Consider the following 18,890-nt stretch of genomic DNA (forward strand, 5'->3'; position numbering starts at 1 on the left):
GACTCTCCTTCCCTAAATGCAGCGCACAACTTGCCATCTGATTTCTAGACATTTCTAGGAAAATCCTCATCTCTGCTAAGCAGAAAGGCGAGCCTGCTACATGCCTAATCGGCTGTGCTAATCGAATGCTGCCGCGCGGAGTCAGCGCATGCAGCCCCCCTCGCTGACATCAGAACCCCCCTGCACAGCCGAGCAGCAGTGTGGTTTTGCTGATTTGCAGCCATTTACCCTTGGAATTTGCCTCCCTCCTGCCAAGAGGCCTGCACCCCACAGCAGCAATGGCCCTGCTGCCCCCCGTGCCCCTCCAGCTTTGGGGCCGGCCGGGAAGAGCCTGGCACTGGCGGGGCTCAGCCTGCAGAAGGGCCCGCAGGGGACTGCTGGAACCAGCGCAGCTCTAATTCAATTTCTACCCGTTTTCCCTTTTGCCTTCACTTCATTACAGATTATTATTTTTTAAACTGAAGCAAACAGAGTCGATTCTGTTCCCAATTGAATTGCCCGGGGGCTGGCTCCTCTCCTCCAGCCGGCTGATGCGATCTCTGCAGCAAGCTCCTTCCTGAGAGACCTGCAGCCAGAGGGCACGGTGCCTCATTTTGGGAGAGTCCCTCGTCCTGTAAGGAGAGCGGCACCTCATTTCCAGTCAGTGGCTATTCCTTACAGCACTTAGACTAGACAAGAAATGACTTCTATTCACGGACTTAAAGTAATCCCCAGCCTGAACTGGGACAAAAAGTTGGGATATTTTGCAGGTGAGGCATTCAGAGCAACGACAAGAAAGGTTCTCGCTTCCATTTCCAGCTTAATCTACAGACCAACCTACTTGTTATGCTGCACGAATGATAAGCACAAATTTCTAAATAAGTTGTTTCAAAGAAAAAAAAAAGAACCATTCTCCTTTGAAAAGTGTCAATGTGAGACTTCACAAAGATTTCTAAATATAGCTACTTCAAAAGAACGAGTGCAATAAGGAGACCGGTCAAAACCTACCCTTTGCCGCGCAGGCTGTCGGCTTTGTAGAACACATGGTGTCTGCTGGGAAGATGCTGAGCTGGAAGTACTGCTCGCGCAGGTCCCTGTGTGACCCCAGCCCCACCAGCAGCCACCAGTCCCATGCAGGGGCTGTACCAGTCCCATCCCAGAGCCACCAGCTTGTCCTGATCATCACATCCCTCTTCCACCTTCTTCCCCATCACCTCGAGCTTTGGGGCTGCTGTGGGGCAAGCATAGCTCAGTGCCGTGCAAGGGAAAGGAAAGGTCTCAGCCCAGAAATCCAGGACAGTCCTGCCTTTTCTGAGCAAGTCCAGCTGAATTTCAATAAAAGATTTTTCAAGACTATTCTAATGATTTTAATTATTCCTGAGCACTCCTTGCACGCTCCAGCCAGGTTTCAGGGGGAGCATGCTCTTCTGAGAGCACTGTTTCCTATTTTTGTCAGCACACTGAACATAGCCTCTAAATTAAAATCTTCTATTTCCAGTCTATTTCGATCAACTCCACTTCCTTCAGTTTAAAAGATACAATAAGAATAGACGAGCTCTTGCAAATTAAAAGCCTCTCTTGCTTAACAAATTGTCTCTCCGCAATAATTAATTGTCTGGAGAGAGATTCCAGCCTTAGGTTTTTGGCCTCATTCCAGGCTGTGTAAGGGGGGAAAAAAAAAAAAAAGTACATATTTGGGAACGTGCTGCCTCTCGGCCCCAGCGATGCCCACCCTGTGCATGGTGGGGTGGGTCTGACCCCTCCGCCTGTCCCTGGCACAGCGACATCCCTGCCGGTGTGGCTGTCGCCGGGTGAGCGTACCGGGCACACCTCAGCAACCGTTTCTGCTCCACCCCGAGGCAATCCCTGGCAGGCAGCAGGTCGCTCACCCCAAGCCATTTCGGCCGCTCCCACGGTGGTGGCTGCCAGCAGCCGGTGGCGTGCACGGGCTGGGTGCACCCAGAGCGATGCGCAGGCGATGCCAGGCGTTGCGGCTCCAGGCTGCCTTTGGGACTTTGTCCAACCCAAACTTCCTTGAGAAATTCCTTCCAGCACGTGAAGGACCTTGTGATGAGTAAGCTTAAATTAATCTTTGGTTTTGCAATCTAAGCCCTTGGCTGCTTCTCCTCTCGGGCGGAAGACAGAACTGGAAACAGAGGTAGGTTATGGTGTCTGGTCCTGCGAAACTCTGTCAGACTTTTCTCAGGAGACACGTCCTCCAGGCCCTCCACACCCTGTGTGCCCCTCACCCATGGAGCTCTTCAGCCACGGAAGTCTCCATCAAGAGGAAGTCCTCCTGCACCCAGGAGATGAGGAGGAGGCCACTATCAGCCAAGATCAACCCTCAGGAAGCCCTACCTGCATCAGAAGACATTCATATGTGGGTCAGGGTGGAAAAACTCCCCACTTCTTTACCCTCTCCCACACGCAGCAGCAGCTCCATCGCCAGCCAGGGAAGAGCAGCAGCCTGCTGCCACAGATCCCATGGTCACCCAGTCCCCTGCAGCGGGATGCGAATTGAGGACCCTCCTTGGCCCATGGAGATGCTGGAAAAAGCGAGCCCTCAGCCACCTGCAGGATGCTTAATACGAGTGGGGAGCCAGCTAGCACTCTCCAGTCCTCATTAGAGCTTGGAGGGCTTTGTATAACACAAATAGACCAGCAAACTGGAAATAAATCTCTAACATCCCCTCTCTGCACTAAGAAGCTATAGAAATATGTCACAGACGGTGTCTCTAGTCTGACACTACCTCGCAGCAGATGGGATCCTGCTAAGTCCGATCGGGATCACCACTGCCACACCCAAGAGGGTGGGAAAGGTTTGAGCACCCTTCTCTTCTCCAGTCCCCGTATGGCAAAGGTGCCTGGGGAGAGAGATGTTCCTGGAACAGCCAGAATTAGTGGCAATCCATGTATATAGCTTCAAGTAGGTTATTCCTGGCAGGATGTTGCTCTAGAGCTGGGTCACCGAGGGACAGGGCTGTGTCTCCAGCACAGGTCCCTCCCACGCTGGCCAGGCCCTGGTGCTCCACTCCCTGCCGCTGTTCTGCACCTCCTTCCCTTGCGGCCACCATTCCCATAAGTGTGCTTCAGCTTCCACATCCCCCAGCAGGAAAAGCTATTGTTGGATTAGGCAGGATTTTACCGGAATATATTTTGGGGAAAAAACTAACCAAATAATTAACAAAACCCACTTTAGTACATCTGGGAAATCCCTGACTTTTAAGTTTCACGGCATGTTCTGATGATCTGAGTGGACTACCGCCCTGTCCCATCCACCCACGGAGAGCAGCTCTCTGTGTCTGGGTCGGGATCTTTCTACAGATTTCGGTTAGGAAACGGCTCAGCACAAGTCCCACCTCCCCAGCGCAGGGTCTCCCAGCAGTGTCTGGACTCCACTGGGACTCCCCCGGCCCCTATCGAGCTGACCTGCTACGTGGTTTCCCACATCTGCCGCCTCCCTCCAGGCACACCTCCTCCACCCGAGGCTTTCTAGGAGCTCCCATTTGCCAAATCTTGCATCCCTGTTCCAGGAGTCCCAGACTTTCCCTGGCTTCTCTTACACTTTCCCAGCGTCCCAGCTCCAAGCATTGCCGTCACATTTAATAAACTGCTATTTAAACATGCGCAGGGGTGCCAGAAAACCTCTTCATTTCCTGACCCATTACTCATGCCACGGCTCTGCACAGCCCATTTGGGGCTCTCAGTCCCAGTCCATGAGTTTCTCCAACGTCTGCGTGCTCTTGGCAAGCCCCGGTGCTACCGGCAGCACAGCAGCGGTGGCTCAGCCACGGGCTCGGACGGCCCGGTCAGCATCCTGCACACAGCCTCCGGCTGCAGCCCATGGGGCTGACGGAGCTTCAGGAGGGCTTGGATCCTCCCGGCTCCCCGAGGGAAAATGGAGCACACCCAGCTCCCAGCTGGTGTGGCTTTCCTGCCCCCCAGGCAACAGGGACTTTGTACTGGGAGGGATCAGGGTGAGGGAGCTGGGGGGTCCTGACCCAATAGCCAGAGCCCTTTATTCCCACAAGACACTTCACAGCCTGAGGCTTCCAGACCAAAAAAATCCCTCCTAGAGCACAGCCAAAGAACAGAAGAAGTCAATACCCTAGCGACTTCGGCTGAGGAGCATTCCTCAGCAGATTTCAATCTTGTTTTGCAGGAGGGTTCTCTCCGTAACATGCAGCAGCCGCTCTGCATCCCTGCTGAACTACAGCGCTGGCGCTCATCAGGAAAAGTCCGGAGCTCCAGCAGACCACCGGCTTATTAAAGATAGATCTGTGCTTGGAACTGCAGAGATAAACACATCAGAGGCGTTTTGCTGTGAGCACCAGGGCTGCCGGTGTCCCTCTTCGGCTGGGGTTGAGGCAGGGACGTTTTTGGCACTGGGGCATCGCAGCCTGGCTGGTGGAGGAGCCGGATCCAACTCCATACAGCCTGGGGAGCCCAGGGCCTCATCCTGCCCACAGTGAGCCACGTCAGTCCCCGGCTCTTTGCCAGGGGGCACGGAAGTGGTCAGCATTGCTCTCCCCAGCCACATGGAGCCATCGGGATGGCCAGGCTTGACCAGAGAGCTCTGCTGCTAGCCCAGCCCTAGGGGAAGAGCTGAAAGGGGAAGTAGCTCCTTGCACAGCTGTCCCAGCAGTTAATATTTGCACAATGCTTTGAAAGCCATAAAAGAAAGATATGAGAAGCAGGAAAGGCTGCCACTGCCTGTTTGTCACTTGGCATGCTCCCCCGCTGCCCCCCCAGTGGCACATGCAGGGGACAGTTTCTGCCAGTTTGGTGCAGCCCCGAGGGCAGCACCCGGCTGGGAGCATCCCTGCTGCTGGCCACGCTCTTGGAGCCTCTGTCAGGCACTGGCACGGCAGCATGGGCTCCTCATGCTGCCTTGAGTAAGTCTGCAGATTTCTGCCCCTTTTCCCTTCTCTCTTCCCCATGCAACCAGGGAGCCTGGGCACCTCTGACACCCCCCAGCCAGAGAGCCCTGCAGCCTCTGAAGCACCTCAGATGCCCAAGCTTCAGGCTTGGATGCTTTTGGGGGCTCACACCAAACACAAAAACAGTTCACAAAAACACCAAGACCCACGGCATCAGACCTCTAGCAGCAAGCAAGCTCCTGCCTGCAGCACGGGGCAGCTCGAGGGGCATCAGTGGGCACCCAGCCCCTTGCGCCTGGCATGGCTCAGGGGAGCCCCGCACGCCGCACGCCCAGAGCACGGCTCCTTTCAGCATTTCAAATTTTGCCGGATGATAACCTCGACGTCTGAGTTCAAGGCTCTGATCCCACCCCCTTGTGATCTGACTCATGTTGCAGTCAGCGCGCTGCCTGGATATTGGTAGGCGAGGAGGAGGAGGGAGGGCAGCAGGCAGCCCCGGCTCGCACACGCGCTGCTCCCCGCGCAAACCGTGCCACGCACACCGGGGGAAACTTGGGGCTCCCACCTGCTCCAGGGGCTGCGGGAAACCTGCACTGTTCCCAGGTAAAGCTTTGCCTGCTTCTTTTTCCTCTTGGTTGTTATGCTGGTGAATGGCTTTCTAGGTGAGAACTCGGAGGGGTCGGTGGGTCGGGGTGTGCCGGGCACCCCATGTGGGGCCGCTTGGCTCAGAGCGTGAGGGCGGTGTCACTCCTCACCTTCGTGCTGTCCCCTCACACTGCCCCGAGCAGAGGGCAGTTTGGGGACTTTTGCTGGTGGGAACCAACAAAACGAAAACTGTCGGGGCTAGAGAGGGGTCGTGGGTGCAGCATTCCCAGGGTGCAGAGGCAGTGCTCTGCCTGCCTCAGCACCTGCAGGAGTGAAGCATCTCGCCCCAGCAGCCTCCCCATGAGGTTTGCTCCTAAACCAACTTCTTGCACTTAAGCCAGTCTTAAGTGCTGGTTAAGACTGGTTCCCAGGCACAGGAGGGGGGGGGTTTTCCCCAAGACCCCAACCCAGCCGTGGGTTCAGGGCAGCGGGCTGGATGTGGGATCTCTGCCGTGACTTGTGCAGCTAGAAGCGTGTCCAGGAGCCTGGCACCCTTGTTTTCAGTTTCACCTCTCTCCTGCAGTCACCACAGAGCAAACTTTTCAAGTGCTGCCTGCTCTCTGCCCATTTCCGCATAACCCTTGGTGCTTTCTACATTCAGAGGGCCCGAACACCCTCACCCACAGAGCCCCTGCCCTGCAGGGGAGCAGGGCAGAGGGCTGGCAACTGTGGTGGGGAGGGGGATCGTGCCCTGTCTCCCCGGCCCCTCTGCTCACACCGTAGGCAGCAAGTGCTGCTGTGCATCGGTCAGGTTTCAGGCTGGGACGGGGCAGAGAGAGCAAGAGGCAGCAGAGGGAACTGAGGAGCAGGGATAAAAGCGCTGGGGGTGCTGCCAGGTGGGACCCCCGTGTGTGCCCCCCAGCCCCAGGGGTGCAGAGGGGCTGCAAAGGGGCCCAGCCAAAGCCGAGGCTGTGGCTGCCGGCGCGTGCCTATCAGAGCGTGGGCGCATGGAGGGCAGGGGGAGATGGAGATAAGTGGGCCAGGGATGTTCCAGGGGCAAAACCACGGGTGTGGGTGTTGGGAGGAGCACAACCCTTCCAAAAGGGTGCTCGGACATAAACCAGAAACAACCCCACACCCTCAGTGAGCCCCCACAGGCAGCAGAGCAAGCTGGCTTCCGCGGCACCCTCACCTCGCCTTCGAGCCCCACTTCTGGGGAATTTGGGTCTCCTCCGTTTGTGGGACAGGCTCACGGCTCCAGCACAGGGTGGGAACAGCCCTTTCGCAGCTCCCAGCCCTGCCTGCTCCCCACGACCAAACCTCAAACATCCTCTTTAACCCAGCAGAATTCCCCCCCGCCCTGCCACGCAGCCCTGCCAGAAGCGCCTCTCAGTGTACCCAGATGTTTAATCTCTTGATTAAACACTTGAGCACCATTCTGGAAAAAGCCATGACGCCTTGCTGTGAGCTCCGTGGGGCCGGGGAATTTGCTTTGCTCCTAAGTGACTTGTGCCAGCGCCCTGCTCGGACGCACTCCGACACAGAAGGCAGGGACTTTTCGGGTCTGGGGACCTCGAAACACTCCCCAGAAGAAGCTGCCATGCCCAGGCACTTGCCAAGCATTCCCTCCTGCCCATCTATCTGCTTTTAACCTAAGCTTTTAACAGATTTGCAACGAACCTTTTAAGGCAGAAGCAGAACCACATGAATGGAGAGCAGCAAACATATTACCGATGCCGTCCCATTAGCCTCACTGCAAAAGTGCACAAAGAGCTGGAACAAACAACGCCAAAGGAAGGGAAGCTGAGATGAATGGCAGGGGGAGCAGAAGAAGGGAAAGTACAAGAGAAATTTCCCATAGATAAATTGCAGCCTCCTCCCCGGAGGAGATAATTTATATTTTAAGTGCAGTGGGTCAGTCGTACACGGGCTTCCACACAGCGCAAAATTACCTTTCGGGCAGGAGACAGGAATTACTGCCAGAACTGTGAGAAGGTTAAATTGGCTAATGGGGAAGGTGGTAGGACGTTGCAACAGGAGGATCAGTACTGCTCCGGAGAAGGCTGTTAATAGAGTTCCTTAAACATTAGTCTAGAGATGAAATTTATTTAATGGTTATCCTTAGCGGTCTTGGCTCAGAAAATGGAAGTCCTTCAAGAAAATGCACTAGTGAGATGCTTGGGAGAACTTTTGAACCAGACAGGGGACTTGAAGTGCTACAGGAGAAGAACCAAAGGATCCAAAGATCAACAGAAACAAAACGGGCTGGCACAAGTTCATACGCTTAGGGGCTAAGTAAAAATCACTGCTCTGAGCAGCCAAAATAGCACAGGAGAAGTACCAGGCTTTTAGGGAACCCCGGGATGTCTGCAGGAAAACGGCTGCAGCCTGGCCAGGTCTCGCAGCAGTGATAGCATCCATCAGAGCCCCAGCACCGCTGGGAAAGGCACTACAGGGACAACGAGCAGCGATGCCCTACTCCGCTCCCTCGCTGGCCGGAGGGAGACTTTTGTCCAAGAACACATCCAGGCCGTGGTAATGGGGGCAGTCAGGTAGGTGTAAAACCTGCCCGATGAGACAGGGCCGGCAGGGTGTGATTTATGCAGCCCATTGCTAGAAGGGCTGCCATGGGAAACAGCCGCTCTGGGCGTACGTCAGGGAGGACATAAATTCACCCTGCTGAAATACAACGGGAACTGAGGACCCGCGTGTTAGATGAAGCCGAGCAGATAGAGTGGCAGAGGGACGGTGCTGCAGGAGAGCACCCCGAGCTGGGCACTTCTCCCCGGGAGCTCTGCAGGTCTTCCACCCTCCTCCCCAGCTCAGGTTTTGCCTTTCGAGCACCGTGCCAGGACCCAGCCCGAGGTGCTGCATCCTGCATCCGCCCCATGAGTCCTGCCCCAGCCTGTGGAGGAGCAAAGGCTTCTGGCAGCTCTGCAGGGATGGGGTGCTCCACCCCCCGTGGCTCAGCAGCTCCATATCACGCTCGGAAACGGTTCCTACTCCCTGCCCAAGAAAAATAAAGTGTCTGCTTCTCACCCCTAGCTAATCAGAGAAGCAATAAGAAACGAAACTGTCCATGACCCGGCCTGCAGGATCAGCAGAGCTGCCTGCACAGGGGGATTTGAAACACGGGGGAAGGAGCAGACCATGCCGTGAGGGTCTCGGGCAGCATAACCAGGCTCCCGGGCCCACAGCCGGGATGACCCCGGCCACCGGGAAAGCAGCAGAGCCCTTGCCCCACGGTGGGTGCTGAGCCACCAGCACAGCCCCAGCTGAGCCCCTGTGAGCCAGCAGCGGGAGTGGGCTGTTGGTGTGCGGTGGAGCAGCCACGCAGGAGGCTGTGATCCACCCACAGCGTTTTCTTAGCCTGCTACTCCCCCTCTAATTTATCCTGCCATTTCCAGCACGTTAGGAGTAATGAAAAAACATCCTTTTCACTTGGAAATACCCTTCTCTGCGAACAACCTGTTCTCCTGGCTGCCGTCAGCAAGCCGGCAGCGCTCGGCTCGTTCCCCGCTCCCTTTGTGCACGAACAAAGAGCTTTCCATGGAGAGAGCCCGCGCTGCAGCAGGAGGCGAGGAAACGCTCCGCACGCCGCCACCGCGGCTGAAAGCACCGCATCCAGCTCCCAGCGGGCTTCCCCCCAGCACCCAAATTCCCGGGACCCCCCGTCTGGCAACGGGCTTGCTCCACACAGCAGGAGGCATCCCACGGGCTGGTTCATCACTTCACACTCACTCCCAATTCCCTCCGGAGCAGCAGGGCTGCAGGTGTCACCTCCGATCCCCACGTGGCTCCCGGCAATCAGCACTTATTTACCCTGGCACTCACTCCCAGATGCTCCCTGCCTCGGCTCGCTTGCCTTTAACCTTGAGTCAAAGGCACACATCAATTGAAGAGCAGCCCAGCCCACTCCATGCCATTATCTTTTTCTTGACAAGTGAGTGTGTTATAATCTCACCTGTGGCTTCTCCCAGCACCTTCTTCTCTCCTGGAGTTTCTTCACTCTGCACCCTGCAGAGAACCAGCCCCTTCCTCCCCAGCCTGCTCCCAGCCCCTTTTGCTCATCCCTGCAGTGTTTTGGTTTTTCCTCTGAGCCCCTTCCCGACACGCTCGCTGCTTGCCATCAGCCAAGAGCTGGGAGCCCTGTGAACCTAGAGCGACAAGGTCCTGGAGAGCACCCTGACGGGTTGCTGAAAGCCCTTGTGCAGGTTAGAGAGGGTTGTTGTGTGGTTTCTGCCTTTGGAAAAAAAATAGCTTTTTGTTATTTATATCCAGGCAGAAAGTAATCATCAAATGCAAGTCTGCAAGGGCTGCTCCCCACTCTGAACCCCCGCCCCACAGCAGGAGCAGCTTCATGCAAGCACTCCCTGAAGCTCTTGGCTGTTTCAGCCGCCATCAGGGGCGGCCGATGGAGCTGGCAGAGCCCTCCCCAGCCAGCTCCTGCCGGGGTGTTGGATCACTCAGAGGGGCTCCCTGCTCCCCCTGGGACCCCAAACGGAGCAGAGCAGGGATCTGTGCTCCTGGCTGCTTGAGCCAGCGTGGCTGGTGACAGCAGGGACCAACACGTGGCACGGGACTGTTCAAAGCCCAGTTACAGGCACAGATCAGCTGTGGAGCTTCATAAATCATGCAGCAATGACTAATTTTACTAGGTTGCATAACTGAAGCACACTGCTTTCTCAGGAAAACTCTTTCCTCTTTTCTTCCTGGCCCCCTGTTTATCACCAGCCCGTAGGGACTCATTTCCTCTGAAACCCCTGCACTTTGCTCACCATCACTACACGATGTGGGTGCCCCAGGGCTGGGCAGGGACCAGTGTCCCCTGCTGCTGAGGGACTCCCTGGTTCGGGTCTAAATGTGCTGGAGCGCCCAGGGAGGCACAGATGCCCCAGTTCTGGAGGGGCTGGTGATGGGCAGCTCAAGGGACCATTGCCCTTACTTGGTGCTTTCTTTGCAGGTTGTCCTCAAGAAGCAGTGAAGCTCTGTCCCTGCAGAGCACCACCAGCCACCATCTCCAGCCCAAGCACACAATGAGGCAGGTGTGAGACCCCATGGGACCCAACCTCACCGAGGAGAGGTGCAGGGAGCAGCTGAGATCCACCAGTAGCTGCTGCAGGGGATCAGCTCCAGCACCAGATGAGCCAGCTCACACCAGCAAGTTGCAGGGCCATGGCTTTCCTAGACCATGACACTCCCAGCAGACAAGGCTGAACATGTGAAGATGACTGCAGTGTTCTCCAAGTCACTGCAGGCCCAAAATTGGTTTGCAAAAGGGCTCTAGGGCTGCCTGGTAGAGGCTCACTCAAAGCACCCACAGAGCTGGTGAGCAGGACCGCTCCATCCATGCGACTGCACCATGGATCCGTGTAGCAACGTCACAAGCCCTACAAAACCCATGAACTTCACCCTGCAGCTGCTGGTCGGCTCCTTGCTCACCATCCTCATCGTGTTCACCCTCTGCGGCAACATCGTCGTCTGCCTGGCCGTCACCCTCGACCGCCGGCTCCGCAGCCTGACCAACTGCATCATCGTCTCCTTGGCCATCACCGACCTGCTGCTGGCCCTCCTGGTGCTGCCCTTCTCCGCCTTCTACGAGCTCACCAGCGAGTGGCCCTTCGGCAGCACCCTGTGCAACATCTACTCCAGCCTGGACGTCATGCTGTGCACGGCCTCCATCCTCAACCTCTTCATGATCAGCCTGGACCGCTACTTCGCCGTCACCACCCCGCTGCGCTACAGGCAGGTGGTCACCCCTTCCCGGGTGGCCGTGGGCTTGGTCATTATTTGGACAGTTTCCTTGATGGTCTCCTTCCTACCCATCCACCTGGGCTGGAACACCAACGGGACGGCAGTGCAGAACACCACCCCCAACTGCACCAAGGAGTGCAATCTGGAGGTTAACTCTATCTACGGGCTGGTGGACGCCCTGCTCACCTTCTACATCCCCCTGGTCATCATGTGTGTCACCTACTACCGGATATTCAAGATAGCGAGGGAGCAAGCCAAGAGGATTAACCACACGTGGTGCTGCAGCAGCAACAACCCCATGCCACCCATGGTGAAGGAGCACAAAGCCACCGTGACGCTGGCGGTGGTGCTGGGCGCCTTTGTGGTGTGCTGGTTCCCCTATTTCACGGTGTTCACGTACCGAGGGGTGCGGGGGGACAGCAGTGTCAAAGGAGCGCCCATGTCCATCGTCCTCTGGCTGGGCTACGCCAACTCAGCACTGAACCCCATCCTCTATGGCACGCTCAACAGGGATTTTCGGGTGGCGTACCAGCACTTGCTGCACTGCTGGAGGACGGGGGGGCCCAGGAGCTCCCGCCTGCCACCCCTCCAGAAGGGGCGGCCCAGGGGCAGGAACTGCAGGCAGGGCCCCAACAAGCAGGAGGGGAAAAGCCTGAAGCTGGAGATGAGGAACGGGAAGGGGACCTTGCTGGATGACGGAGCCCTCCAGAGGTAAGAGCCTTCTCACCTGCAGCACCCTGGTGCTCAGTCTGTCCCCGGGAGGAGGGCAGGGGTAGGCACCTCATTGTCTAGACCTTCATTTAGCCTGCGAACCGTTAAGCACCGAGCTGGATGCCCCAGCAGCAGACCCTTGCCCAGGCACCCCTTGCTCTTTACAACCCAGCAGAAATTCAGCAGCACCAGTGGGGCCCTGCCTCCCTCTGTGCTGGCGGCACAGGTTCAGCTACACCAGGTGGCTGGGCACCACCGTGATCACAAAGCATCCCTGGCTTCTGTGGGTAATGGGGACAGTTTTACCATCAGAATTTGCTAACACAACACGAGGGTGTAGCTGTTATTTACAGCTGCTCCCAGAAGCTGGCCATGCCCTGCTTTTGGGGGCAGGCGGCTGGCACGGCCAGGGATACTCTGGAAATGTTGCTGCCTGTCACAGTGGGGACAAGGGGGTGTTGTCCCCAGGGCGCAAAGTGTCAGGGCACCTGTGGTCACGCTGCGAGTCCCTGCAGGAGCGGAGTTCTGGGTCCCCATCCGGGCTCTGCGGGTTCCCCTCTCGGCTCCAAAACACGCCCCAGCATCACGGCTCTGGGTCACCATCAGCAGCGAGCTCAGCCAACAGCAAGTTCCATTCCCATCTCTGGAAAGAAGCAAGAATAACCAAAATTAGGTTGGCAACAGTTTTAAGAATACAAACAACCACCCAAAACTGAAGCCAAAAAATTCCCCCAGCACCACCCCGAGCCCAGCCCTGGGGCACATCCTCGCAGGGGGCAGTCGGGGAGAAGACGGGCGCGATGTGGGTGTGCTCCGTGGCACCCATCCCCTGCCTGGGTGCCCACATCCCCAAGGGGTCAGCCCGTACCTCCTTCGCCCCCAGAGCATAAGGAGAGCAGAGACACGTGCAGTCGGCTGCCATGCAAGCTGCTGCTCCCAGGCTTTAATCTAACCTCTAGGCAGCACCTGATAATTCCCCGATAGCCCAGAAACTTTCCATCCTGCAGATAAGCTGTCCTTTCACTCCCTGTCCTCAACGTGCCCGCAGAAAAGCTGTGCTTGTGCACGTGCCCTTGGTTCCTTCCCCAAAACAGGCTCTGAAACCACGGGAAGGAGAACATGAGGAGGTGAGGCAGAGGACAGAGCCACGCGGGAGGCTCGTCCCCCATCACACTTCCCCTGCACGCCCAGACTTGGCTTGACCCGAGGTGGAAGGGTGGCTTGGGGCAGGGGAGGCTGCCCCAGGAGGCACAGCGGGATGGAAGAGGCGGAACAAATGCAAACTGCAACTCTTCTTCACTTTCCAAGTCAATAATAACGAGTGGAGAGGGACAACATTTAGCAAACACAGTTGCAGGTGTATATCAAAACATGCACCTGGCGTGGTAGCGGTGTTTCTGCAGACATACCAAAAGGGCTGTGCTGTTTACACAAACAAAAGCGCAGCTCCCCAAACTGAGAGCTCGTGCACTGGGGCTCTGCGAGAGGAGGACCTTGGTAAGCCACAGAGAGACGAGACAGAAGAGTGCAGGGAAAGTAATTAGCAAGAGGAACAACCACCCGGGGGTTCATCCTGCCAGTACCCCATCCCACCAAGTGCAGGAGCACCTCGGAGGTCAGCAGAAGTGGTGCTGAGCAGCGAGGCCAGCCAGCACCACTGTGCTGAGAGCAGGTAACGGAAGGAGACCTGCACCGCTCCTGCACAGCACCAGCTGGGGTTTTAGCTACTAACTGAGCATCTCTTGCAATGCAAAACACCAGCTGGTTCCTGCTCAGAAGTCATGGCCAGAAACCCAAGGGGACACCAGCAGACACCTCCAGCAGCCCAGACAGGGTTTGGGCAGCCCCTGCGAGGGCTGGATCAGGCCCCGCGACTTGCTCAGCAGTGCAGATTGGGCCCTTTCCTAACACTCAAGTAGATCTGAATGAGACCCATGAGAAAGAGTAGCTCCCATCCCCTTCCAGTGGGACAAGGAGATCTCTTTCCCATCTGGGCTTGCTCCCACGGGAGCAGGACTTCGAGGGAAGCGGGTGAGCGGCAGCCAGCGCTGCAGCAGTGCTCACAAGCAAGACCCAGGCACTGCGGCAAAGGGTGGGGGGAGACCCAAGCACAGGGATGTTTCTTGACCTTTCTAAATCCAGAAAGCTCTTTCCCATACTACCCAGCATCACTGCTGTGGTTTCTGCTCACGATCAGATAAAAGGTAGCTCAAGGGCTGAATGATCGGTTACTGCTTTTACTTTCTCTATTGCTTTTACTCATCTGCCTGGAAGTGATGCACCAAGGGCTGCGTGGGGCCCTCCAGCCCGTTCCCCCAAAGCCAGCACCACCGACACCGGGTGCTCGTCCTGCTGCTGGCAGGCTGCCGGGGTCCACCAGGGCTTCCCAGTGGCCTCAGGAGCTCCCTGAGCAGCCAATTTCACCCCGAACTGGCTCCTCTTCTCTAGAGACATTAAGAGAAAAGGCCAACATGAATCATTTCACAGCCCCATAAGCCTCCCCAAATGAGAGCAGCGATCAGAACAGCCACATGTGGTTATTCAGAGCAGAGGATTTTGAAACGCTGCCCTTCGTAACAGTTCTTTCCTGTTATGAGGCACAAAGAAGAGACCAGCGAACAATAGTGGGAATCCTGCAGAAACGCAGGTGGTCTCAGGGGTATCAGGAACAGGGACGGGTCCAGCCCCATCACTTCCCTGGAAAAAGAGAGGCCCCAGGCACACCGCAGCCACCGCGGCGCAGAAGTTTCTGTGGGTCAGGACCAGGTAGGAGGGAGCATGCAGGGCTGCGAGGGAACACAGCTGCTTCCCACCGTGCACTGACCAGGGAAGGAACTCACGTAAACCCAGTAGAGGAAAGCAGAGGAGCCAGTTCCATGGAAAAGGACCTGCCCCAGCCACCATGTCCTGCCCTGGGCTGCCATTTCCAGGGGCAGAGCAGGACAGATCCCAGGCAGGCAGCGCCTGGTGGACGCATAGCAAAGCCAGGAGCCCGCAGGCTCATCCAGGCTGGCACCGACCCATCTGTTCTCCCTCTGTTCTTTATGTCTTCACGTGCAATTTCAACCTTTCCAGTGCCAAAGCCTTGCCGTGAGTCTCAGCCAGCCTGCTGCCCTCAGACACACGTCTCCCAGCCTCTGCTCCTGGCTGCCCTCCTCCAGCATCCTGCAAGGCTGAAAGGACAAAGCTGGACTGTCCTCAGGGAGAGACTCGACGGCAGAGGCAAGGACTACAGGGTGAGTACGGGGCTGGGGGTCCTGGAAGGGGCACCCGCTGCGTTCTCCCAGGACCAGCCATCCCATCCTGACGGCATGTGGGGCAGAGAGGGGGGCCACCAGAGGCGCAGCCTCACTCCTGTGACCTCCAGCAGCATTTGCTCCCAAGCCCAGGGGAGGTGGCCAGAGCTGTCCCCCCCTCATCCCCCAGCTTCCCTGGAGGTGTGGGGGCACAGAGCCATCCTGTAACGACCTCGGGATGCCAGCTCCCCTCGTCCCTGCAGGCTGCCGGGGAGCTGCCTCCGTGTGCTGCAGAGGCAGCTGCGCTCAGGCTGCAGGCTTCCAGCACGCTTCATTTTCATGCAAGCCTGCACCAGCACCACACGAATCACAGGCAGCTTTTGCAGGGACTCTCATCAGGCACCCGAGGCAGGGAGCTGATGCCAGGCATCGCCACTTTCCCCAGCAGTGCCAGGCTGGACATGGTCATTCGCCACCACGCGTGGGGATGCCTCCGAGCTCCCCAGAGCCACTCGGTGCAGCCCTTCTCGGGAAGGACCAGGCAAGGACGCCCCGACCTTCACACTCTCCCTCAAACACTGCGTGCTGATAACATGGGTTCTCCTGTATTGACCGTGCCCTGGGGGCAAAAAATAAGTCACCTGCATGCTGCAGGCTGGGCGAGCACGTCTCTGCTGCGCGCCGAGAACTACTGACCCGAGCCAAGGTCATGCTGATGGCCCCGTGCATGGCTCCCCACTGGGGTGGGGGTCCCTGGGTGTGACGTGGGGGTGCCAGCACAGCTCAGCAGCAGGTCACAGCTCCCCGGGGTCACATCACCGCTGTCCCCAGCCCCTGCCCAAGGCAGGGAGCAGCGTGAGCCCTGAGCCACCGGGGGCGGAGGGGAAACCAATTCCTGTTTTACTGCTTCATGCCTTCCCTCCGCGCCGCACACACCTTCCGAACGACGTTCACTTTCCATGAGGCAGAGGCAAAACACCAGCTTCCCTCACGACATCACCAGCCCAATCAGCAGAGTGAAGCAATGTCAATCTAGGGAGAGGTTTGCAGATCTGAGGTCCTGGCGTGGCCACAGATTTCCTCTCTGTGACACGGGGGTGGAGACAGGAAATGTCACCCCGTGTTGGGGACCCATCGGAAAGGGTCTCCAGCAGGAGCCACGTGAAACCCCACAGCACCCACCTGCAAAGTCAGGGGGAGGCAGCACCCAGGAGCAGAGCACCGCTCACACCAGGACACCTTCAGGGTCACTTTGACCCAGTTATTTGCAGAGGTGACAATCCAGCCGCTGCCGGCTGGCCCACGCAGGGGGGAAGAGCAGGCAGAGAAAGCCACAAAGCAAAGCTCTGCTTCTCAGCAGGACGTCAGATGATGAGACCTGGGCAGCGTGAGCCTGCTGAGCCCTGCCCCACCAGCAGCACTCGGTGTACAGCCATGCTCCGCTGAGAGCATCCTCACCGCCGCATCCCTCCCAGCCGCACAGCGTGCTTAATGCAGCCTCCCTTAGGCTGGGGAGCAGGAAAATGGACCAAGGGAACCACCTGCACCCTGCAAACCCTTTGAACCCCCTTCTGTTCCCCTGCAGGATCCCTGCGCTGGCACGTGGCACTTGCTCCCTCCCCAAACACCGCCGAGGAGGCCTCTGCCTACCACAGTTTCTTCCCGGGAGGACGGTGTGTTTGAAGAGCCACGAGAAGAGCTGCAGAAGAGCCTCTCCCTGCACCGGCGGGGCCACGACACCTCCAGCATGGAGCCCCCCGCCAGCAGGCAGCGGTGCCTGAGAACCAGCACGTGCCCCCAGCAGGGCTGGCATGGAGAGGGTCGGGCAGGGAGGGCAGAGAGTGGGGAAAAGGGGTTTTGGCCACAGCCTTGGTGCCATAAGGGCCACATCCACCCCTCAGAGGGGTAGGTGACGTGGCAGAAGGGCCACCGTGGTGGCTGCTGACAGCCAGGAGCACGGGACACCCAGACCCACAGCATCCTCGCGGGGGGGAAACTGGTGTCCCACCTCGGGGGGAGGTTTTGGCACTGTTGGGGCTGTCACCGCTCTCCCTGCCAGCTTCACACCCCCAGCCCCACCACAAGGAGAGGGGTCCCGGAGCCCCCTGCACCACGGGGAGCCGCCGAGCAGCCGGGCTCTGCGCTCCCCGATAGCTCAACACTAAGACTGCAAAGTCAGGATGTCTGCGACTGAGCCTGGGCAGAAATCAGCGATATAAAAACCTATTTAACTCGGAGGGAAAGCGACGTGGTTGATTTCTTCGGGCCAGAAGAGCCTCCCCACCCCCTGGACCCCCCCCGTCCCATCCATCCCCATCCCTCCGCTGGGCACAGGCAGCACCGGGAGGGCAGCACCGGGGTGGGCAGCACCGGCCGGACGACCCCAGCTGGTCCTGGAGCCGGTGGGATGAGGGGGACGGAGGACCCCGGGCCCGGCCCGCCGGGGGCGGTGCTGCAGCTCCGGGGCCCCCCCTCCCCGGCCCGGGGACCGGACCCGGCGGCAGCGCAGGCTCGGAGCTCCCCCTGCTTGCGGCCGGGGGCAGCCCGGCCCCGCTCCCGGCCGGGCCCCGAGGCTTTCCCGAAGGGGTCCCAGGCCGGGACGAAGCCCCCCAACCCCTCAGACCCCCAGCCCCCTCAGCCCGGCCGGGGATGCTCCACCTCGATCCCCCTGCGGACCAGCACCCACCTCCCACTTGCACCTCTGCAATTAGCGATGGCAACAAGCAAACGGCTTGGAGAGAGCAAGGAGGGCTCAGGGAAGGGCTGCAGCCCCCCAACACTCAGCCCAGCCCGGCTCAGAGGGGTCCAGGGAGCGCTGAGCCCCACCAGAGTGGCAGCACCACGCAGGGAAAAACCTGCAGCAAGGTGACGGCCAAGCAGGCATTGTCCCCTCCCCGCTCCTCCCTGGGGACAGGGAGCTGTGACCCCCTTGGGAGAGCCAGGGGGGAACATCCCCAGCAGGGGAGATGTCGGGGTGCCAGCAGAGAGCAGCCCAGCACGCAGAGGACTCACCTCCTGCAGGCACAGCAGCCAGGAGCAGGCCCCACAGCACCCCCACTTCACTCAGCCCAGGGAGGAAGGACTGGCAAACACACGCACCCAAACCCCTGCCACCTATGATAACAATTAGAGACTTATTTAATTGCGAAAATAATTGCAATTGAAGTGTTTAATTACCATACTAAGCAGGAAGAGCCGCTCCCGACTGTTTCGGTAGCACTCCCGATCCATCAAACGAGGTTTGGGGCTTGTTTGGGGTTGTTGGGTTTTGGTGTTTTTGTTGTTTTTTTTTATTTTTGATTATTAGATTGCAGCCCTGGGGGGACGAAGAGATTTGCTAATTAGGGTCCTGGAGAACAGCCACCGATTCGCAAACACTTTTTAATTTCAGTACTAACAAGGCTGGAAGGGGGAGAAATCCAAAATGCAGAACATCTGTGGCAGTGGCTGGCTGCGGTGCTGCTGCCCCAGTGCCTGGCACCGCTCGGTGCACGGACCGGCCCGATGCCGTGGGGGTGGGCTAGAGCTGCGCCAGCACGGATGGGGTGAGGCTGATGCTCCAGGTCCCCGCATCCATCACCCGTCTGATCCCATCCACTGCCGTGGCTTTACTGGTGCCAGCTCATCCTGGTCCTGGTGCCCTAAGGGGGCAGCATCAGAAAACTTCTCCAGGTGGCACATGGTTTTGTTCTCCCCTACACAGGTGACAAAAGGGAATTAAATTCTCTCTACAAGCAGCAATTCT

At 58.1% G+C, this 18,890-nt stretch overlaps 1 protein-coding gene and 1 long non-coding RNA gene across 2 annotated transcripts; one reads left to right on the top strand and one right to left on the bottom strand.

The window, feature by feature from the left end:
• The first annotated feature begins 5,305 nt into the window (after positions 1–5,305).
• Positions 5,306–17,382, top strand: HRH2 (histamine receptor H2). The gene is made up of 4 exons (XM_048080400.2): positions 5,306–5,462; positions 10,408–11,909; positions 14,985–15,145; positions 16,731–17,382. Exons 2-3 carry the CDS (start codon positions 10,807–10,809, stop codon positions 15,001–15,003), a joined length of 1,122 nt encoding a protein of 373 aa, XP_047936357.1. The 5' UTR covers positions 5,306–5,462; positions 10,408–10,806; the 3' UTR covers positions 15,004–15,145; positions 16,731–17,382.
• LOC136791905 (uncharacterized) lies at positions 11,170–18,243 on the bottom strand. Its single transcript, XR_010834961.1, has 2 exons — positions 18,158–18,243; positions 11,170–12,552 (listed from the first exon to the last, which is right to left on the bottom strand). It is a non-coding gene; the product is annotated as an uncharacterized lncRNA (long non-coding RNA).
• Between the last annotated feature and the right edge of the window lie 647 nt (positions 18,244–18,890).

This window comes from Anser cygnoides, chromosome 14 (genome assembly GCF_040182565.1).
Source record: "Anser cygnoides isolate HZ-2024a breed goose chromosome 14, Taihu_goose_T2T_genome, whole genome shotgun sequence".
Classification (NCBI taxonomy): Eukaryota; Metazoa; Chordata; class Aves; order Anseriformes; family Anatidae; genus Anser; species Anser cygnoides.

Coding starts and splice junctions, on each gene's coding strand:
- HRH2 (XM_048080400.2), top strand. CDS start 10,807: ATGGATCCGTGTAGCAACGTCACAAGCCCTACAAAACCCATGAACTTC.